The following is a 23,870-nucleotide window of genomic DNA, read 5'->3' as shown; positions in this document are numbered from 1 at the left end:
GACACGAAGACAGCCTTCAGTTGATCAGCAGCCTAGTCAGGACCTCTAGCCAGGATCTCCAGCCAAAGTTCTGGTCGGAGTTCTGGTTAGGAACTGATCAGGATCTGATGTTTATTGTCTTGTTACATCCATATTTATACCAGCCGATTTTAATCCTGTCAATTTCTATTACAAAGGTTAGGGCGTTTCTTATCTCCATTCCAGGGAGTAAAGATTATGTAGCTTAACTACCCGCCTGGCACTTAATCAAGGGGTTGTATCCCCTCCCTAACCTCAGGGAAAAATCCTCACCTGGGGAAACAACCTTTCTCGGAGAGGTGACCTTGGTTAAAACACATGGCGCTAAAGAGAGCAAACATATTAAGAACAATATGCTATATATGCCAGGTCCCTTGAAACATATGCTGTGCAGATGTTTCTTTCCTGCAGCTACTGTGTCAAGCAGCAAGGATGGACCGGCTCCCGGCAAATTCCCCCTTTTTCATTTTTTAAATGATAGCGCATGTAAATCAGCGGCCACCTCTTGGATTGGGTTGTTTAAGACTCGGAAGAAGACAGACAAGCAATGACAGTGAGCATAGCTATAAACATAGTGGATGGAGTGCACAAGGAGCCTTGTTCCTGTAGAAGGTTGCTGGCCTCTTCAGTCAAGGGATTTCAGCTGTCCTCAAGTCAGTGGTTTGGTTGTCCTTGTTGATCTGGCTATGGGCGGCATCATTGGTGGTGGGCTTCCCGAAGCGTCAGCGAGTTGAAGGGCTGCATCAAAGGGTCCATCAGGGCGGTGCTTGATGGTGGTGTCAGCGTCCAAGGAGGAGCAAGCTGTGTTCTCTGGGTCAGCTGTTATGGAGGATGGAGGGTAGTAGAGAGAAAAAGAAAAGAAAGCAAAAGAACTACAAGGCATGGAAGCGTTCAGAAAAAAGAGGAAGAAGAAAGGGAAGAAGGCAGCATCCTGCTCCAGCCCTTTCTTTCAGCTGCCCCTTTCCCTGTGGTCCAAGGTAGAAATGGGAAACAAGTCCTGTTGCAGTGAAAGGGAAGCTGCTGTCAGCCAGGTCTCTTATCTAGGTACTGATCTCAGCTGGACCAAGTCTCTTTCTGTTCCCGATCTGAGCTGGGCCAAGTCTCTATTCGTTATCTGGGTCCCTATCTGGGCTGGACATGGGAAGAGAGAAGCAGCCATGGGGGAAGGAGACCTTCCTCAGAAGGGGCGAGTGTTCAAGCCCCTGCACCATTGGGGGGGTGAGGATCTGTGCCCCACCTCTGTTGAACCCCAAGTTCTCTCCTACTGGCCCCTCTGTGACTGTGCCTGTCTTAGGTTGTTCCTCCCTGAGGAATCTTACCCGTCTTTGACTAACCAGCCAAGCTCCGGGGCCAAGCAGGGTAATGTGAGGTTCAGTTCTGTCTCCTTGGTAGTCTATGTCCCTCTGGCCTCCATGCCCAGCAACTGCCTTTGGAAGATATCTCTTCCCCATATGCACCCCCGGCTGCCTTGGCCGGTCCTCGCAGCTCTCCACAGCCCTGGCTTCATCCAGAAGGTTGTCTGGAAGGATATCCGGAAGGTCGTTCAGCTGTTTGGTCTAACTAGCATATTAGCTCTTTATTATATAGGATAGAATAAACTTGTTTAATTAGACTTGCTTTCTGCTATAGCTAAACTTTTTCTAGCTCAGTGAAGCAGCCCACTTCTCTTTCTGGTAATTGTCAGCAACACAGCAGTAAATATCAACATGAAGCAGATTATTATTATAGATCACGCAGGGAGAACAAAGGGTAAAATATTTAACTGCAGCAGTGTTTGACTATATTATGCGCAGTGAGAAAACCTGAAGTCATTTTCAACCTCCAAAATTTCTTACTTCTTTTCAGTTGGGTCAAGTTTCTAAGCTTTCTAAATCTCCGTTTTCTGGCTAATGAAGAAAATAGGATTCCACTGAGTCTCCATTTTCTGGCTAATGAAAAAAACAGGATTCCATCGAGTCTCTTATCTACCTACTCCAGGACTTCTGTGCAGATCAAACGAGATGAGGCATGAGAAAACGCTTCACAGACATTTGGTTAAAGTGTGAAATGTTTGCACCTGGCTATAAAGCAAGTTGTGTTCCTGGGCTGAAGAAACTGCAAGGAAGCTAGTCGCTAGGGAGAGGAAGCCGAGCGCTGCTACGTGACGTCATTACCTGGATGGACGCTTAGCATATTAGCCTTTTATATATATAGATGACTGGACTAAGGGAAATGGGTCTTTGGAAACCCAGGGTGTAATTCCATGGAAATAAAACTTTCTACTATATTGCATCCTCCTGTGTGAGTCTCAAAAAATTCATATTCTTGGGATATCTCAAGAACCCCACCCCCAACAGCAACCAGGGAATACAAGGCATGTTTTTCTCTGGTAACAGAACCTTTGTCCTCCCTCCACTACCCATCCCTTATAATAGTCAAATTCCTTAATGTTCTTATTCTCACATAAATTGGGTTCTTAATTTACAAAGAGCTGACTAGCACTTAAAGAAATGACTCCTGTCCCGGCTGGTGTGGCTCAGTGTTTGAGCTTTGACCATGCACTGGGATGTCACTGGTTCATTCGATTCCTGGTCAGGACACTTGCTTGGGTTGCGGGCTCGATCCCAAGCATGGGGCATGCAGGAGGCAGCCACTCGATGTTGATGTTTCTCTCTCATTGATGTTTCTGTCTCCTTGTAAAATCAATAAGAACATATTTTAAAATAAGAAGAAAAAAAAAGAAATGTAATTGTGTGTGGTTGGATCCTAATGATACCATCTTCTTGGGTTATTCTGCACCTCCCTTTATTGATGCCCCACAGTCAGTGTTGGGGAAAATGAATTAGGATTTGTACCCCAGTCTTCTCTGATCATGCACTATCATTCTGCATAGCCTATGTCCTACAGTAGAATGTTGAACAGTAGTGGTGGATGTGCTCACCCATACCTGTACCTAATCTGGGGTAACGACCCAGCTAACTGGTGTTTACTGATTACCACAAAAACTACACTAGGAATGTTTCTCTCATCTGTATGTTCTAATTTGCATACATAATGTTCTATTTTTTAAAATATAAATGTCCTACTTTTCATTTTAAAATCATTCATTTTTAAATTACAGTTGACATACATTATTATATTAGTTTCAGGTATACACCCCAGTGATTAGACATTACATAGCTTACTAGGTGATCATCTCAATAAATCTTGCACCCATCTGATACCTTACATGGTTTATTAGAATATTATTGACTATATTCCCTCTTCTGTATTTATGCCATATGACTATTGTGTGACAACCAATTTGTTCTTAATCCCTTCACTTTTTTCACCCATCTCCCCAACCTCCCTCCTATCTGGCAACCTTCAAAATGTTCTCTATATTAATGAGTCTGTTTCAGTTGTTGATAGATATGTACTTATTGACATTTTATTGTTTATATTTTTTATCCTTTTTTTTTCTTCTTGAAAAATACCCTTTAACATTTCATATAATACTGGTTTGGCGGTGATGAACTCCTTTAGCTTTTCTTGTCTGGGAAGGTCTTTCTCTGTCTTTTGATTCTAAATGATACCTTTGCTGGGTAAAGTAATTTTGGTTGTATGTCCTTGCTTTTCATTACTTTGAATATTTTTTCCCAATCCCTTCTGGCCTGCAAAGTTTCTCTTGAGAAATTAGCTGACAGTCTTATGCGAGCTCCTTTGTAGGTAACTAATTGCTTTTCTCTTGCTGCTTTTAAGATTCTCCCTTTGTCTTTAACCTTTGGCATTTTAATCATGATGTGTCTTGGTGTGGGCCTCTTGGGTTCATCTTGTTTGGGACTCTCTGAGCTTTCTGGACTTGAATGTCTATTTTTTTCACTAGGTAGGAGAAGTATTCTGTCATTTTTTTCAAATACATTTTCAGCTTCTTGCTCTCTCTCTCTCCTCCTTCCAGCACCCCCTTGATGTGAATATTTGTACCTTTGATGTTATCCCAGAGGCTCCTTACACTATCCTCATATTTTTGGATTCATTTTTGCTGTTCTGATTGGGTATCTTTTGATTCCCTATATTCCCATTTGCTGATTTGATTCTGGACTTCACCTTCTCTATTGTTGATTCCCTGTAAATTATTCTTCATTTCAGTTAGTGTATCCTTCATTTCTGACTGGTCCTTTTTTATGGTGTTGAGATTCTCATTAAGTTCATTGAGCATCCTTTTAATCATTGTTTTGAACTCTGCATCTAGTAGGTTGCTTATCTCCATTTTATTTAGTTCTTTTTCTCGAATTTTGTTCTGTTCTTCCATTTGGGACATTTTGTCTCCTCATTTTGACAGCCTCTCTGTTTTTGTTTCTGTGTACTAGGTAGAGCTGTTATGTCTCCCAGGCTTAGTAGAGGGGCCTATTGTATTAGGTGTTCTGTAGGGTACAGTAGCACAGCTTCCCTGATCCTCCAAGATGGGCACTCAAAGTGTGTACCCCCCATGTGGGCTGTGTACACGCTCTTCTTGTAGCTGAGCCTTGCTTGCTATTGGCACATAAATGGGAGGGGTTTACCCCAGGCTGATCAGCTGTAAGGACTGATTGTGACCGCTGACCTCTTACCACTGTGAAGTACCATCTGTGCAGGCTCCCACCCCACAGAACAGGACTTACTTCAGCAGGGCACTGGAGCCCGCTGAGTCCACCCCTTGAGTGTTTCACTTGTGGAAGTGGTGGGTGGTGATACTTTGGCGTGGTCTGAATCTGTCCACTGGGTGCATTGACTCTGGGCCTCCCAGGAAGTGTAGGCCATTGTCAGCTGCCACCTGTGCCCTGCCTGGGGCTACCTGGCATGAGCTACAAAGCTATCGGCAGACGGCTACTACTTGTGCTGGACTTGGAGGTGCCAAGGTGAGGCCATGTTGTGAAGCAACGTTGCTGCTGCTGCTAGTGTCAGGCCAGGGACCGCTTAGTGAGAAGCACGGGCCTTGCCACTTGTTTGAGAGATTTTAGGAAAGTCTGAAGCATGAGCCAAGATAGGCCATTGATATGGAAAAGCCACTGGAAACAGCCTGGGTGGGCCTCGGGGAATCACCAGGGTGGGGCAAACAATGTGAGCAGGTTGATGGAGTTTCAGATATGGTGTCCCCTGCCTGATCTCTTGGGGGAGGGCTCTTCAAAGGAACAGCGGCCTCCTCCAGCACTTTTATCTGGGAGAAAGCTGCCCCTAGCTCTTGCCCTGATGCTGGACAGTTTAGTTCCTCCCTGTATGTCTGTGGTGCCTTTCAAGCTGCTGCCCCATGCTGGAGCTCAAGGTAGTGAATCCGAGTGAGTCCATGCACTGGCCTTTTAAGAGGAATTGCCTGGCCAGCAGCCCTCCATCTCTCTCAGCCTCAATCCTTGCTGGATTTTACAGGCAGAAGTTAAGGAGACTTCTCTTCCTGGTGCTGGAACCCTGGGCTGGGGAACCTAGTGTGGGGATGGGACCCCTTAGTACTCTGGGGGACCTCTGTAACCCAGATATCCCATCCAATTTTTATCTGCCACATGTGGGTGTGGGGCCAGTCTGTTACACATCACATATCTGCCCCTCCTACCACTTTCCATGTGGCTTCTTTGGTTCCTTACTTGTAGGACTTCCATTCAGCCAGATTTCAGGCAGTTCTGAATGATGATTGTTCTGTAGTTTAGTTGTAATTTTGATGTGTTTGTGGGAGGAGGCAATCGCAGTACCATGTTTACCTATGCTGCCATCTTGCCTGGAAGCCCAGATGTTCTTTATCTTTTATTTTTAGTGATTATTTTAACAAGTACTGAGTGCAGATGAAAACTAACCACTAAAATAGTTTTCACAAGTATCTCAGAATGTGAGAGAAGGAGGGTTTCCTCTTTTATACAATGAGTCTTTGGAGCCTAGGTGCCAACTTGCCTAAAATTCCTTCCTTGTACTAAACTGAGTTGTTTACTTGTTTTTAACTCAAAAACAAGAAAAGGTGACTAACATTGTATAGAAGTACCAGAAGTGGCTTTTTAGAAACAACACTGTTTACATTAAATAAGAAATCTGTTCGCAGGTTGGGTCTGCCACATTTACAAACATAGTGTTATACCCTGTGACCAAAAGCTTAGTGAGCACAATTTGCCATAGGTGAGTGAGGTAAGTGGAGATGGTGAAAGGGAGAGAAGGAAGGTAGGAGGAGGATGAATTCTCTACATTGATTTCTGGTTTCATTCTGGATTGGCCAGCAAGCCAGTCAGTCCTTCAACAGTGCTCACGGCATTGGGAAGATCCTTTTTCTTTTCAAAAATTAGTAAGACAGGAATCCCTTACTATGTGTTACATCAGCCATCCCTTCTGCCTCCATCCTCATGAGCTCTTCTTGGGCCTCATAAAAAGAACAAAATTTGAGTGTTTTGGAAGTTGTGATCCTGACTGTCCAAGCCAGTGAAGCTGACGTTTTGGTACTTCCACCTTAACCTATAGCAGCAGTAGTCGTTACCCTTTCACTTTGTACAAAATAATGGTCTACTGTAGCATCCCAGCCAAACATGAAAATGCACTATTTTCTATTTATTTAATAAGTCAAAAAAGCCCTTTACCTTTATTTTCTAGTTTTTGATGTGATTAATTGATTCCTTATTCTTCAAAGTTAACTAGTTCCTTTAAAAAGTATCACTATGCAGGCATATATTTAAACCTATTTTGTAGGCTTAAATCTATTGGAATTATTAGTGAAATTCAAGTTGTCCCACTTTGGTCAGTAGAGCCGACATTGGCTCATAGTCTTTTTGACTTGACCCTCATAATCTTTTATAGCTTCCGTGCTCTCTGTTCTGACAAGTTATTCTAGGCTCATGTTTTACGTTTCCTGCTCCAGGCCTTTAATCAGCCATCTTTTCAAGATACATTTGTTTATTTTAATGGTATTTAGAGACCACAGTTGGGTCATTGCTACTGATGGCCATTTTTTCTAGGCCTTCTTAGTTTGTGGGGCTAGGAAAAAAAAATGTATATTAATAGGTTTTTAAAAATGTTTTATGTTACATATGTTTATTACTTACTAGAGGCCCGGTGCACCACATTCGTGCAGTCGGGGTGTGTGTGGGGGGTCCCCTTAGCCCGGCCTGCACCCTTTCACAGTCCAGGAGCCCTCAGGGGATGTCCGACTGATGGGAGCGGGCCTATGCCGGCAGTCGGCCATCCTTAGTGCTGCCACAGAGGTGGGAGAGGCTCCCGCTGCCGCCCCTGCACTAGCCAGCAAAGAACGGCGCTCCCCCTGTGGGAGTGCACTGACCACTAGGGGGCAGCTCCTGTGTTGAGCGTCTGCCCCCTGGTGGTCAGTGTGCATCATAGCGACCGGTTGTTCTGCCATTAGGTCAATTTGCATATTACCCTTTTATTATATAGGATAACATGTGTTGTGTTAACTATGTGTTACCTTAACAGAATATGTAATGTCAATATATTCAATATATGTAATATAATAATGCTCACCCCAACACCAAATTATGTAACACAAGTTTAATATATAATAAACATGCTATATCAATAAAATAAAAGATTTTTTCTAGCATGTAATAAAAGTATGATTAAATATAGTCTATATTTTTTAACGAGGCACAAATAACTCATTAGTGGTACTTTTAATAAAAATTCAAGATTGCAGAACATTTACTTAAATTCTTTTTTGTTACCTCTGTATCTTCATTATTCCTTATTTAGAATTCTGATTCATAACTACTTATCTAGTCTGAAGTGCACACATAGCAATTTCACAATAACAATATAAATACTAATATTACTGAAAATATTAAAGTTTTACACATCATCTTTTTTCCTCATTTAAAAATAGTTGTACTATATGTATATTGTCAGAAAATATAGCTATTATATAGTGTATTCTTTCCTTAGACTTCATTAATTTTTGTTCTACAAATAACCACAGGCCCTTTCTGTTGATGTCTTTAGTCATTTTGGTTTCCTGAAGCTTATCCTGTAGTATAGGAGTGGGCAAACTTTTTCTGTAAAGAGCCAGACAGCAGATATTTTTGGCTTTGTAGGCCATACGATCTCTTGTAAAGTACTCAGTCTTATCCTGGTAGTGAGAAAGTAGTCATACAACATGTAAACTAATGAGCCCGATGGTCTTAAATAAAACTGTTTTTCAGTTTTATATAATTGTCACATATCATTATATAGTATTTATAAAAATTGTTTTTTTTAAACAACAAAAAATGTAAAATTTATTCTTCGATCGTGGACTGTATAAAAACAGGTAACAGGCCAGATTTGTCCCGCAGACTGTAGTTTGCAAACCTGTCCTATTTAAGTTCCTCAGAAAGAAGTCATGAGTTCTTGCTTGTTATAGTTTCTCTGACCTTTATACTTGTTTTTATTGGATTTAAAATCTTTGTTTCATACTTTCTTTTCTTGAATATCTTATTCAGTGGAGTACATTGTTTTCTTTAGGCATAAATTATTGCTGTCAAAGTTGGGTGATAATTTAAAAAGTATACACAATAACATGTCATATTTCTTCATCCCTTTTTCTTAAATAACATTACTAGAATGTATCATGGTCATTGTGGGTTGAATTTCTCAGGTATGCTATAGTATACTCTTTAGATAGGTATTTTCAATTTTAAGAAAGTTCTTGAATTACAGTTTTTGTATTTTAATTTGCTTTAGTTTTCTTCAAAGACTCCTTTGATCTATATGAAGGGTGGCTTTTGTTTATCTTTAGTGTTTGCCATTTTCTCTTGAATATTTAAAAAATTTCATTTTTTTTATATCTAAATTTGTAGATAGTTTTCTCCTTTCACTTTCTATTTCTTGTTTAGGCATTATTTATTTTCTCTATTGACTCTTATGTTCCCTCTAATTTAGTCATCATTTCTGAAATGATTTTTTTTTCATTTCTTATTCTATCCTGAGGTCTGTCACCTCACTTTTAAGCATTTCCAATTCTGATTTATGTTATTTCATGTTTTGTATAATTTTAAAATGTCTTTTAGTTGTTTTGAAATAGGTAAAAATCTTGATATTGTGTAGGCATGTCTTTCATTTGTGCTTTTTTTCTCCATGGGTTTTATTCCAGTCCTTATTTTTTTTTTCCTTATAAAAACATTGTATGGGATTTTTACCTTGATATTTTGCTTAGTCATACATGTGAAATTAGTTTTCCTCTATATTGCTTTTAAAAGAGGTATATATGTTTTAAAATCAGTGATACATGTCCAAGAAGTTCAGTAGAGATAGCAATAGCAGGAAAAGATTTATTCTGAGGTCCTGAAAAAATGAATTAACCTTGTAATGTCTCTCTTATATTGCTATCACCATATTCTGTGGGTAGCCCTTTCTACCTGCAACTATGTACTTTTGAGATAACTATTTTGAAAGCTTTCTCTCTGATTCAGTGTTTTTATGTCACGTGCTGCACCAATTCTTGAACTAACCTTTTCTACCAGAAACCCTTTTTTCTTTTAGCAGGGAGTACATTCAAGTTCAGAGTCTGGGTCCTTTGGACAGTTCAGCAGGTTTTCCATGGCTTTCTCTCTCATTTTGACACTGCTTTTACAGTTATTCAAGTATTAATTTTGGTGAGCCTAAAAAGTGTATACTTTTTAATAAAAAATCTGAATTCATAGTATAGCAATTTACTGTTTTGGTATTTCTAAGAATGAATTATGTGTCACACATTTAATTTTTACAGATGAAGATTATTTGTCTTTCATTTATAACATAAAGACAATTGTAAATTAAATCTCATTATTTCCCTAACATAATTCTCAAAAACCAACCCTTTTTCCCATTCTTCTTTCAAAATTAGACCAGAACCATAAAATCACAGAATTTAGAAAATAAAAGAAATCTTACAGATGATTTGATTTCAGCTTTTTATAATTTCTTAAATTGTTTTCCAATGATGATGAAAAAATGCACTTTTCTCATGACTGAAAGACATTTATCTATATTTAGATATTATATTTATAATTTATGGTAAAGTTACAAAATTCTTAAAAAGTATATTTTTAGAAGTAAATTTTATTGCTAAGCCATGTTAAGAAGACTCACTAGTACTTAAGGTAAATGGATAATTAGATGGATGACAAAAGATACAGTATTAACAGAAGTGTATCAAAAAGTTACTAGTGGGTAAATTCTGGCCTTAAGTTCTAAATCACACAAATGAATTTGGTAAAGAACTCAGGATTTTTGAAACATGCTCCATCACTTTGCAGTTACCATACTGTCTTATTCTGACCTCATCCTTGCTTTTTTGGTCAAAGAATTATGGGAGTCAGCTAGGATACGGCTTTTTTTAAAAAAAATTATTGATTGATTTTGGACAGAGAGAGGAACATTGATTTGTTGTTTCACTTACTTATGTGTTCATTGATTGCTTCTTGTATGTGCCTTGACTGGGGATTGAACCAGCAACCATGGCTCAACTAACCAACTGAGCTACCTGGCCAGGGCAGGATAATGCTTTTTAATTTTGCTTTAATTCCATTTAAAGGCTAACCCAGGGAGTACTACCAAAATATATAGATATATAGGAAGTTAGTTCATTGAAATATCAATTCAAGTAGTTACCCAGCTTACTACTGGCTATTTTTTATTGTGTTGAATAGACAAAGAATAGTCACTAAATACTTGATGTGAGCCTTTTTCCTGGTAATTTTGCATTTGGGGGTAATTTTCTTCCAATTAAAATGCTTGAGAAAAATCTGGTAAATCAGTGGTTCCTAGTCCTTGGGCTCTTGTTAATCAGAAGTTTTACTGTATAATCATAATGTATTTTAGGTGTTCTCATTTATGTTCTTCAACTCTTTGTCAGTGTAGGCATTCTGATTACTTGATTACATCTGCCTGGCAAGTGGTATTTAAAACAGCATTTATAATAAAAATTCCTTCATTTTAGATTGTCAAATGAGAATATGTAAAGACAATTGATAGTTGAAACATGATTATTTTCTCTTGACTTAGTGTTTAGTGGATTGTAGATTCGGGATAAAAAGAAATGAATATGATTATTGCTGTGGTCTAAAATGACTAGCTTATCCAGATGGAGACATAGAGTATGTGGAGATGTAGGCCTACCACCACTTCCCCTCTTACAGAGCAGCTCCGCTTTTCATTGTGTTTTATATTTTGTTTAGTTTTTTGGTAATTTAAAAAAAATCTTTTAATCAGACTTGTAAGATAAGGTTCTACTATTAAAATTACACAGACGTTTGATGTAGCATCCTCTATGGCTGAAAGTTTTCTTATCTAGCATTCTGCCATTTGTGACACTGGTAATTGTAGGTATTTTGGGTTCCTATAGTGTATTTTGGGATCCGGAGAACCTCACTGTCTTATTCTAGTGTTCTCTTTTTATCAGGACTTCTGGACCGGGGACAAGAACTAAGTGTGGCACTCAGCTTGGTATTTTTACATTATTATTTTATACAGTCCTTCAATCAAACTTGCAAGTGGTTATTATCCTCATTGTCACACAAAGAAAAGGATGCTTTAAACTCAGAATCTAAAAATGCCTCTTTCTTGTGTCTTGCTTTTGGATGGGGGGTGGGGGAGAATAGGTCCTGATTTAAAGGCATTAGCTTTCGTACACATTTTATCTGAATGATTTCAGGTACAACTTTTAATTGCCTCCTACATTGGATGCCTTTGAAAATCCATATGTCAGCCTGGACTTTATAACCTCTAGACTTCTCTCCCTGCCTCCTGAATATGGCCACCTGACTACCTCACAGGCATCTGCACTCAGCGTGTGCAAAGTTGAAGTCGTCATCTCATTTACCATACATTTGTCTCCTCATATATTCCTTTTGTTGCTTCTCTGTTCTACTTTCACCTCCTCCTAAGGGTGGATTTAATCTGCTTGGACCATAATGGCTGAGAGAGCGATCTAAGTAACACACTGCATTGCAGTAGGTTTTCTGGGTGATATTCTCATCAGGAGAATGAAGCTCCTGTCCTAAGCCAAGAGTCCTTTCAGGCAGCAATGCCAATAGATAGAATATGAAATGTAAAATGCGCTATTTATCCTTTATGCTGACTGAAGGTCATGGGAAAATCAGCAGTTAGGCACCTTACTCTGATGATGCCCAGCATACAATCTAGTCTTCTTCATATTTAACCTCAGTTCTTTACCTAATGACCTCATTTTTGTACCTCAGCAAAACCCTCTTAGTTCTCTAAACTATGCCCTATAATAGCATTAATTACATACTGCCTCTGTCCCATAATAATAGTAGCAAGTGAATATTTAAACGGAAATTATTGGCGAATGCAGCTGTAAGTTATGTTGTAGCACAAAATTGCGAAGCCTTCAATCAAAATCAATGTTTCATGACCTCTGTCATTTGTTTTAACACATCTTTCAATTTTTAGGTTAATCCAATTATTACGAATTATATAACTATTTTTCTAATTTCATCTGCTGATCGAAATCAATTGTTTTATTTCAGTTGAATATCAACCCATTGTAAAAGTAAGATGAAAAAAAGAGAGTTTTCAAGCAAAGATCGAGTTGCGATTGTCCAGTTCTTTTTTTATTTTTTTTATTTTTATTTATTTATTTTTTAAAATATATTTTATTGATTTTTTACAGAGAAGAAGGGAGAGGGATAGAGAGTTAGAAACATCAATGAGAGAGAAACATCGATCAGCTGCCTCCTGCACACCCCCTACTGGGGATGAGCCCGCAACCAAGGTGCATGCCCTTGACCGGAATCGAACCTGGGACCCTTCAGTCTGCAGGCCAACACTCTATCCACTGAGCCAAACTGGTTAGGGCGCGATTGTCCAGTTCTTGATGCATCAAAAGAAAAAGGAAAAGTTGCAGAAAGGTGCAATTACGTTAGCTGCAAAACAATTTAAGTGCAACAGAGTGACCATATCAAGAATTTGGAAACGTGCTTCTGGAAATAATTGTCAAGGAGAATCTTATGCTAATGTTGATTCTTTGAAAAAACGAAACTGTGGACGTAAATGCAAAGATTATGGAGAAAAACTTGAAAAACTTAGACATATTCCTCTTAGCAGAAGAGGCACCATATTAGCCTTTGATAATATTTCTCCCGAAATACTGGATGATACGTTTCTGTCACTTCAAGTTATGCTGCAAGCAATGAAGAACGATGGCTCCAATAATTTTAAGCTCACGCATATAGGGAAAGCAAAGCTTCGCAGCCAAGGGATCCTACCTACAAGTTTAAAATGCAGTAACAAAATTATTGAAAAATCCAGAAACTATCTGAGCACTCAAAATAAAAATTAGGAGTACTATTTTTAATTTATTGTTTAATACTAGAGGCCCAGTGCACGAAATTCATGCACTCAGGGTGGGTGGTCCCTCAGCCCAGCCTGTATCCTCTCACAGTCCGGGAGCCCCGTGATCCATCACCCCAAAGAGGTAGGCCCCTCCCATCCACCTGGGGCTCCTCAATGGATCACCCCTGCAGAGGGAGGCTCCTCCCACCCACCTCAGCCCACCGGTCGGTGGCCTGGGCTTCCCTCTTTGGGGCGATCGTGGAGCCCCCTGGTTGATCGATCGCCCCACCGGCCAGTGGCCTGGGCCTCCCTCTGCAGGGCGATCCTGGGGTGATGGCCGGGCCCCCAACCAATCGCATCGCACCTGCCTTGGCTGGCCTGGCACCAGTGGGTGTCATAGTGTGGTTGTCCAGAAGGTTGTCCAGACAGTCGTTCTGCTGTTCGGTCGTTCGGTCGATTTGCATATTATGCTTTTATTATTATAAACACAGAGATATGGATCCGTTTCTGGATTTATGCAGAGAAATTTTTATTGAAACCATAACTCCATCTGGTAAATTCCCACTGTATTCTTGACTTCTTTATCGTAGTCACAAGGATATAAACATTCTGTATTTTGTCTATTTTTCTGAGGTATTGGTGATCTGTTTACATTCCCTTGAATTAGCTGATATCCTGTGATTTTCATTTATATTATCCCCTACATTTAGCGCAGAGCCTGGCCCAGAGTTGGTATTCAATAAAAATGGATATTTGTGTTGAACTATGCATTGTGCTGTATTGAGAATACAAAGATTTATAAGTCATTTAAAAAGTAAACTTACTGTTTAGATTGGGTTGTAGGGTACTATATATAAAGTAGAGGCCTGATGCATGAAATTCATGCAAGAGTAGGCCTTCCTTCCCCCGGCTGCCGGCACCAGCTTCCCTCTGGCACCCGGGACCTGGGCTTCCCTCGCAGCCCTGGCTTCATCCAGAAGGACATCTGGTCTAATTAGCATATTATACTTTTATTATTATAGATATAATGCCATCGAAGTTGCTTTCCCAAAGAATACTGTTAATATCAAACAAGAGTTCTTATTGCTTTTATTTTTCCTTGACCTAAACTTTGTTTCATAAATCTTTGTGCACATTTACTATATACAATACAATATTATATATTTTAATGTATTGGCTGAAATGCTTACTTTCAAGTTGTTTTTGATATGTAAATAATTAGTAAGTTTATATATAGGTCTTTCTTTTTAAAAATTGTGACTCCATATCAAGTACCATAATGTTTTTGTTACAAATTTCTACTTTATTTCTCCATAGGCAGCAGAAAATGTCATTTTCATTGGACCTGACACACATGCTATTCAAGCTATGGGTGACAAGATTGAAAGCAAATTACTAGCAAAGAAAGCAAAGGTTAACACAATTCCTGGCTTTGATGGAGTAGTCAAGGTGAGAAACTATTTTACTCTAGTCTTTATAGCACATGTTCTCAGTGCAAGATAAAATGCAGTTCTTGCTTTTATAAATATACATGTGTGGATAAAAAATGTCAATGTTGTTTACACTTGAATTATATTAAATGGCATAAGTTAAAAAGAGGAAGAAGCCACTTAAGCATTGTATTTAATGATCGATATTGGCTCATACTTTCACAGGAAAAAACTTAGTGATTTAAAAATGTGCTGTCAGACCTCTGGATGTTATTTAATGGTGGTATATATTTAATATTTGAAACCCTATGATGTTCTGTATATCTTTATAGTGAGCTTCCGTTCATATGCATAAAATGTGCAATGTAAATATGCTCTGGTGGAAAGTGGTATAACTGTGAATGACTATAGATCCCAATCATAACTCCTTAACTAGCAAGCAGCTTCTGTAGGCGAAGGCTTCTAAGGCAGAATGCAGACATTGGAGTGTGTCCATTTCCTTGTCCCCACCCCCAACCCTATGTAGACTTTAACCTTGTGATTGGAGTTAGTCTGCAAGAACGGTGTTCTTATTGTTCCTTCTTGTACTGGGGAATTCTTTGTGCAGGATCATTTCATGCATTGCAGGATAGCTAGCAAGCTTGGTCCCTGGTTAATAAAATTTTTAGCTTCCTTCTAACCACTATGCTTACACCTGAAACTAATATGAAATAATATTGAATGTAAACTGTAATTGAAAAAAATTAAAGGAGAAAAATATTTTCAGCTTCTTGCTCATATTTACCTAAATTTTTATTCATCGATTCCCCCCCCCGCCCCCCCCCCCCTTCATAACCTTTATAGCCTTTAGGAACTACAGTCTTCACTGATTAACTTTTCTCTGTTCCGTATCTTAAAGCTCTCCTTGTCTTTTAGCTCCTTTCCTTTACAATTGAGATAAAAAATGCTCAGTCACTCAAGAAATGTACTGATACCTGACTAAGTGGTAAGGATGTGGTGATAAATGAAATACCCATGATCCCTCACATGATTGTGTTTCCAGTTTAATGGAAAGAAATATGTGTTCCTTCTCTTCATAGAACACTATAACTCTTGTCTCTCTTCAGTTGTTATCTTAGTTCTCTCTTCTATTTCACAGCCAACATGTCTTCTCACACTCATTTCTATACTTCTTACTTAATCTTTTAAAAAATTATTTATTTTTAAAATACAGTTGACATACAATATTATATTAATTTCAGGTGTACAACATGATTAGGCATTATGTAATTTATGAAGTGATCACCCCTATATCTCTAGTACCCATCTGATATCATATAGAGTTATTATAATAATAGAGGCCTGGTGCACGAATTCCTGCACCAGTGGGGTCCCTCGGCCTGGCCTGCAGGATCGGGCTGAAACCGGCTCTCTGATATCCCTTGAGGGGTCCTGGATTGCGAGAGGGTGCACACCAGGCCAAGCGACCCCACGGTGCACGATTGGGGCCAGGGAGGGACGCAGGAGGTTGGCCAGCCTGGAAGGGACTGCGGGAGGGCTCCAGGGTGTGTCTGGCCTGTCTCACTCCATCCAGATTGGCCGGACCCCAGCAGCATGCTAACCTACCGGTCAAAGTGTCAGTGTACATCATAGCAACTGGTTGACTGGTCGAGTCTGCCCCCTGGTGGTCAGTGCATGTCATAGTGAGCGGTTGAGCTGCCTTAGCATATCATTAGCATATTACACTTTGATTGGTTGGATGGACGACTGGACACTTAGCATATTAGGCTTTTATTATATAGGACTAGAGGCCCAGTGCGCGAAATTCATGCAAGGGGGGGGGTCCTCAGCCCGGCCTGCGCCCTCTCACAATCCAGGACCCTTCAGGGGATGTCCAACTGTTGATTTAGGCCCGATCCCTACAGTTGGACATCTGGCAGTCAGACATCCCTCTTGCAATCCGGGACCGCTCGCCCCTAACCACTCACCTGCCTGCCTGCCTGCTCACCCCTAACCGCTTGCCTGCCTGCCTGCTTAGTGCATGTCATAGCGACCAGTCATTCGGGTCATTCTGGTCATTCTGCCATAATGGTCATTTAAGCTTTTATATATATAGACTAGAGGCCCAGTGCATGAAAAATTGTGCAAGAGTAGGCCTTCCTTCCTCCAGCTGCTGGCAGGCTTCCCTCCTCTGGCTGCTAGCAGGTACCGGGGACCCTGGCTGGCTTCCCCCAGGCCGCCCACAGACCCCTGGGACCCCAGCTGGCTTCACCCACGCCGCCCACAAGTACCCGGGACCGCGGCTGGCTTCCCCCGGGCCGCGGCTTTGTCAGGAAGGACGCCTGGAATGATGTCCGGAAGACGTCTGGTCTAATTAGCATATTACCCTTTTATTATTATAGATTATTGACTATATTACCTATGCTGTACTTTATATCCCAGTGACTTTTTATAACTGTCATTTGTACTTAGTCTGTTCACCCTCCCCCCCAAACACACACACTTAATCTTTACTGGTCTGGCTTCTTTCTTCATTCCCACTTATATTTCTCTTGCAAAGGCTACCAGCAACCTCTCTCTCTCATTAAATCCAGTATATTATATTAATTTTTTAAAAAATTTATTGATTTGAGAGAGAGAGAGAGAAACATCAATCTGTTGTTCCACTTATTTATGCATTCATTGGTTGCTCCTTGTATGTGCCCTGACTGGGGATCAAACCCGAAATCTTGGTGTATTGGGATGATGCTCTAACCAACTGAGTTACCTGGCCAGGGCCTCAGTATATAATTTTTAATTCTATTATTATCTCCATCTCTTTGAAGCATTTGAGTCTCTTGGTCACTCCTTTCTTCTTGAAATATTCAACTTCTGGCACTTTCCTCAATTCTAGTTTTGTTTTTGTATTTTTAGGCTTGCTTTGAATGTTCCTTTTTAGTTTTCATGCTGATCATTCTTCCTATCTTTATTCCTTAAATGCTGGTTTTATTCTGGGTTCTGATAAGACATTTTTTAAATCCTCACCTGAGAATATTTTTTCATTGATTTTTAGAGAGAGTGGAAGGGAGGGGGAGAGACAGAGAGAGAGAAACATCGATATGAAAGAGACACATTGATTGGTTGCCTCATGCACACACCCTGACTGGGTTTGGGGATCAAGCCTGCAACCGAGGTATGTGCCCTTGACTCAGAATTGAATCCTCGACCCTTCAGTCTGCGGGCCGATGCTCTATCCACTGGGCCAAATGGACTAGGGCAGGACATTTTCTTTTATTGTACAAACTCACCCTGAGCAATCTGAAGTATTTTTTCTTCATTCATTCATTTATTAATTCTTTATTGTTGAAAGTATTACATATATCTCCTTTTCCCCCCATTGACCTCTTCCAACCCACTCCCGCCCCCCAATCTCAAACCTATAAATCTCTTCAAGATATCTCTTCTGAACTTCAGAACTGCATATTCAGTTGCTTCTTAAACAGTTCTACTTGATGCCCGTGAGGCACCTTGCAAGTAACAAGTTAAAAGCTGACCTCATCATTTCTCTCTAACCAGGCGTTGGCAAACCATGGCTCCATGCACACCTGTTTTTGTAAATAAAGCTTTACTGGAACACAGCCATGCTCATGGAGTAATTGTGGCAGAGACTGTAGGCCCAGAAAGCCTGACATATTTAATATCTGGCCCATTCAGAAAGTTTGCTGACTCTTGCTGTAAACTTCTCATTCTTCATTTTTTTCATGCCTGTGAAAGTGCTGGCATTTTTCACTTTGTTTCTCAAGCTAAGAACTTGGAGTCATTCTAGATAAATACAGCTGCAGAGAAGTTACTTAAACATCTTTCTGATACATTTACTTCTTTCTTTCTTTCCTCATGCTAACACCAAGTTCCAGTTACCATCGTCTATTCTGGATTACTTCATCAACCTTCTAATTGAACTCCATAGAGCCAGTCTTGGTTCTGTCCAATTAATTTTGGACACTACAGCTTGAGTGATCTTTCAAAAGTACAGGTGTGATCATATGCTGTGTATAAATGCTCTTGAATGGCTACTCATTTAAATCTTTTAAATAGCTGGACTTTGTTTCTCTCTTAAAAGCTTATCCTTTGCACTGTATGCACCCATCACATGTGACATTTTTTAGATTCTTGTATCTTCTGTATTTAATTCTGTCATATGTGTGTTGATTCTGCTTCTGCCTTCGTTCCTGATTATCTCCTACTTCTTATTTAGGTCTTGGCTTAACCGTACATTCCTCACAGAGGCATTCCTTTATTGTCTAGGTTAGATTAAGCCCTTTGCTATATTTTCCCTTACTACCCTGAAATTCACCCATCACATTTAAAATCAATCAATCATTCATTAATCTATTCAGGAAATATTTAACAAATGCATACTATTTGTCCAACATTGTTTTTTGAAGTGCTGAGGATATAGAAATGAACAAAACAGATAAAAAAAATGCCTGCCCTCATGGAGCTTACACTGTAGAAGAAGGAGACAGATAATAAACAAAGAATAAAATATATAGTACATGCTATGGTGAAACATAAGACAAGGGATGGGGAAAGGGAATGCTGGAGGGTACCATCTAAAGAAATGACAGGGCAAGTCATGTGGCTATCAGGGAGAAGAGCAAAGTATACTAGGCAGAAAAAATAACAGGTGCAACGGTGTTGAGGTTGAAGTGTACCTGATGTTGAATAAATAATGAGGAATCATGTGATTGGAGTGATCCAGGGAGAGGAAATCAGAGATGTGGTAATAGAGATAAGATTTATAGAGGTAAGAGGTAAGTTGGGAGCTCAGATTTTAAGGGGCCTTTTGGCTATTTTACTGATAGGTAAAATGTCTACTTCCTGCAGTGGATTGTAAGCTCCTTGCTGGCAGTCATTGACTGTGCTCTGTTTATTACTGTGCAACTTGCACACGGTGCCTGGTACATAGTCAGTGCTCTAAATCCTTGTTAGATGAATAATGTTCTAGGAGATACATTTTACACAAATCACCATTGTATGCACATTATTTGTCATTCAGTACGCGTTTATGGGACACACCTAAAGAAAGGGAACACAACTGAAAACTAAGAGAAAAAGTAAAACAGATAATAGAAATAGATCCACATATGCTGTAGATTCTGGAGTTGGCTGATAAGGAATATAAAATAACTTTAATATATAAAGAAATTGGAGGAAAATGTGGAGGAAATAGATAAGCATATAAAGAATTTCTCCAGAGAATTTGAATCTAGAAAGAAAAAATTCAAAAGAAATTCTGTAACTACAAATATATGAAAATAAGGACTTAGATAGGGTTAAAAGTAAGCAAATAAGAATATAGATTGCCCTGGCTGGTGTGGCTCAGTTGGCTGGAGCATTGTCTCATGCACTGAAGGGTTGTAGGTTTGACTCATGGTCAGGGCCCATACCCAGGTGGTGGGTTTGATCCTTAGTTGGGGCATGTAATGGGGGGAGGGGGTGGGCAACCAATTGATATTTCTCTCTCATATTGATGTTTCTCTTTTTCCCCCTCTCCCTCTTTCCCTTCCTCTTTCTAAAATCAATAAAAACATATTCTCAGGTGAAGATTTTAAAAAATAGGATCTATTTTGTAGCATGTATTAGTCTTTTATTTCTTTTGATGGCTAAATAATATTCCATAGTATGACTATATCACCTTTTAAAAAATGCATTCAGTAGTTGATAGACATTTGAGTTGTTTCCATTTTTAGTGATTGTGAATAGTGCTGCTATGGACATTTGCTAGCATAACATATTTCCAGAGGAAAGATTTTGGTAGTAGCCTGCCAGGGACCTTGTCCGTCATTTACCGTTTTTCTAAGTCTCTCTGATTTCCGTTGTAATTAGAAGTCTCAAGTCACTCTCATGCTCTTCCTATTCTCTTGTTTAATCTAATATTTTATGTGAGGTTCTTACTAGAAATATGAATCAATTGATAGAAATCTAGGGACCCCAATTTATACTTTCCTTGAGCATTTTCAACTTCTCTGTAAATTTCTGTTTGGTGTAGGCTTTGGAAAGTCTTTGGTAATGCCTCTCAGTTCAGAATGAGACCAAGATGTTAGTTCAGCCATAGAGGCTTGCCCTGTTCTAGCAGGGCTTAATTTAAAAAGGAAATGATGTTTGGAGGGTTTCTGGCCAGCCAGAAGAAAAAGGGAGCAGGACAGAGGAAAATGGAGGTGCATAGGATGGAAAGGAATAGCAGGATAAAACCATCAGGTTTAAGAAAGTTTGAATTTTTCACTGGGCTTTTCCTATGTCTTTCCTCTTCCTTATGAACTTGTCTTCCCTATAAACAATTTTGGAATCTGAATTATTTTTTGAAGCTTCCTCATTTTAATAATAAAAAAAAGCAGAACACTAGGTATATGAGATATTGCTTCCTTTTTTTTCTATAAGATGCCTCTCAAATGAACCATTCATATCAAAGGTTTACAAAAAAGAGTCTACTAGGAGGAGGTGGGTAAAGGGGGGAAAATTTGGAAAATCTGTAATACTGTCAACAATAAAATTAAAAGAAAAAGAGTTTGCTATAATTCTGAATGATTCCTAGTGAAATTATGTCATTTAGAAAGATAAGAACATGAATTTGAGTAACCTAATAATTAGCCATCTCTAATTGCAGACCTGGCAATGGGTGGTACCTTGGTGATTTGGAGAGGAGATCTCTCCCAGAACCAGACTCCCTTGGACAAAACAAGTCAAGACAGAGAGGAAAGTTCTGAACGTTTTAATAAGGGTTTCAAGGCAAATTTTGCCCTACTTGGATACCAATGTGATGAAACCTGAACTCAATAGCTCCTGTAGCTAGCGTTAAGATGAACGTGTAGGTCATGTGCCTATCTTCTTCCATATGAACTTTGGCATATGTACTTAGAACAAAAAATATTGAGGATATTTTGTTACAAGGAAAGTTTTGCTAATAATTTAGTAAGGTTTCTTTTACTACTAAATGTTTTCAAATCTGATCAGAAAATCAAAGGGTTCCCTTGTTCAGGTAGTTCAGTTGGTTAAAGTGTCTTTCTAATATGCTGAGGTTGCTGGTTTCATCCCCCGTCAGGACAAATACAAGCATCAACCAATGAATGCATAAATAAGCGGAACAACAAATCAATGTTTCTAGCTCAAACACTAAATAAAATTATATATATTACAAGCATATATTTAAAAAAAAGTCCTATCCAGTGTGGTTCAGTAGTTGAGCATCAACCTATGAACCAGGAGGTCACGGTTTAGTTTCCAGAAAGGGCACATGCCTGGGTTGTGGCTTGATCCCAGTAGTGGGCATAGAGGAGGCAGCAGATCAATGATTCTCTCTCATCATTGATATTTCTATCTCTTTCTCCCTCTCCCTTCCTCTCTGAAATCAATAAAAATATATTTACAAAAAAGGGAAATCAAAGTGTTCCTCATTCCTAAAATTCCTGAAAAGGAAATTGGAGTTCTACTCAATGTGAGATTTTTCTGATCATTGTGGTTGGGGAGGCCCCTGAATGGGGGGCCCAGGTGGGCATCAGAGAAATGCTACATTTAAAAAAATATTATCTTTAAATTGCAATTTACATTCACTATTGTTTTGTATTAGTTTCAGGGGTACAATCATATACTTTACAAAGTGTTTCCCCCGATATATCCAGAACCCTCCTCGCACCATACAATATTATTGATTATATTCCCTATTCTGTGCTTTCATCCCCAGAACAGTGCAGTTTTTGCATACAGGACCTTGAACTGTAACTATTAGCAGGTTTCTGTGGAAGCTTAAAGAGATGGTAACCTTTACTGTAGTAGGTAATTCACTTGGTTTTGCCTGTTCAACAAGTTACTTTGGTTGTTTTTTCAGGAAGGTTGCATTTGACAGTCTATATTTATTTGCAACCACTTAATTTGAAAAATAGGGAAAAGTAGAAAGTAGAAGAAAATAAATAGTTATCTTCAATTTTATCTCCCTGTGTGTTATAGGTGATTTTTAAGATCCTATTATATTCTCAAATAATGATAGGTTTTCATTATCTGTGTTAACTTTAACTATGGTTTACAGTGCTTAACACTTATTGTCTGGTTTAATTTAAGCCACAATTGAACCTGCAGGTTATAGTTTTCAGATAAGCATTTAGAAGTGTTTTTAAGGAATGCCCTTTTGTTTCTCTAAGTTTGAATATTAGTTTTATTTCCAGTTTGCTATTTCTGGTATGAAGCTATGGGTATTTTTTTCTTTCAGATGTGATTATTAATTGGGATTTGGAATGATACCGCTTTTCACATTTTGTAACTTAGATTTGTTAGGTAAAAGATTACCTTTGAGGATATCTATGCAGATAGAGTTTTGCTGATGCAGATATATAGTGTACATTTTTTGAAAACCTTGTGGTTTTGGCAACTACATTAGCAGTACTTTTGCATTGGAAAAATGTATGTGCTACTTACAGACATTTCTGTTTTAAATCCTTAGGGTTTAAAAATATTAGCCTGTGGTATACTTAAGGTTAAATTCTTTTTCTTGGCAACTATATTATATTCTACTTTTTTTCACCAAGTAATTTTCACCTCCGACTTGAGCAAATTAATGTGGCTTCATTTTGTTACATTGTCGTTAAATTTTTTTTCTCATTTGAATATTTAGAATGTTTTATGGAGGCTGCATGGAGATGGTTTACCAACACTCTTTTAAAAATTTTGTGCAATAATCTATAATAATAAAAGTGTAATATGCTAATTAGACCGGATGAAGCCAGGGCTGAGAGGGAAGCTCGGGTCCCGGGTGCCTGCCGGCAGTTGGAGGGAAGCCCGAGTCCCGGGTGCCAGAGGGAAGCCAGTGCCGGCAGCCGGGGGAAGAAAGGCCTACTCTTGCATGAATTTCGTGCATCGGGCCTGTAGTCTTATATAATAAAAGGCCAATATGCAAATCAACCCAATGGCAAAACGACCAGTTGCTGTGACACACACTGACCACCAGGGGGCAGATGCTCAATGCAGGAGTTGCCTCCTGGTGGTCAGTGCACTCCCATAGTGGGAGCGCCACTTAGCCAGAAGCCCTGAGCCGGGCTTACGGCTGGCAAGCACAGTGGTGGTGACTGGAACCTCTCCTGCCTCTGCGGCAGTGCTAAGGAGCAGCAAGTCAAGTGGTAAGGAGCCAGCAGATGGGCGGTAAGGATTGAGGGATCCCAGATTGCAAGAGGGCACAGGCCGGGGTGA

The 23,870-nt window shown here is 39.4% G+C and overlaps 1 protein-coding gene across 4 annotated transcripts in view; it reads left to right on the top strand.

Annotated features, from left to right (window-relative positions):
• Positions 1–23,870, top strand: part of PCCA (propionyl-CoA carboxylase alpha subunit) — a 345,017-nt gene that overhangs the window by 83,774 nt on the left and 237,373 nt on the right. For 3 of the 4 annotated variants that reach the window (XM_006101457.3, XM_023764923.1, XM_023764924.1), the window contains exon 7: positions 14,563–14,694. In XM_006101457.3, the coding sequence (XP_006101519.1) occupies positions 14,563–14,694 (132 nt within the window). Of the gene's footprint in view, positions 1–14,562; positions 14,695–23,870 lie in introns of those variants that run through there. The other variant, XM_023764925.1, reaches the window with a different exon arrangement.

Source organism: Myotis lucifugus, unplaced genomic scaffold (assembly GCF_000147115.1).
Source record: "Myotis lucifugus unplaced genomic scaffold, Myoluc2.0 scaffold_363, whole genome shotgun sequence".
Taxonomy (NCBI): Eukaryota; Metazoa; Chordata; class Mammalia; order Chiroptera; family Vespertilionidae; genus Myotis; species Myotis lucifugus.
Note: the sequence above shows the minus strand (reverse complement) of the source record. Positions and strands in the feature narration are given on the sequence as shown.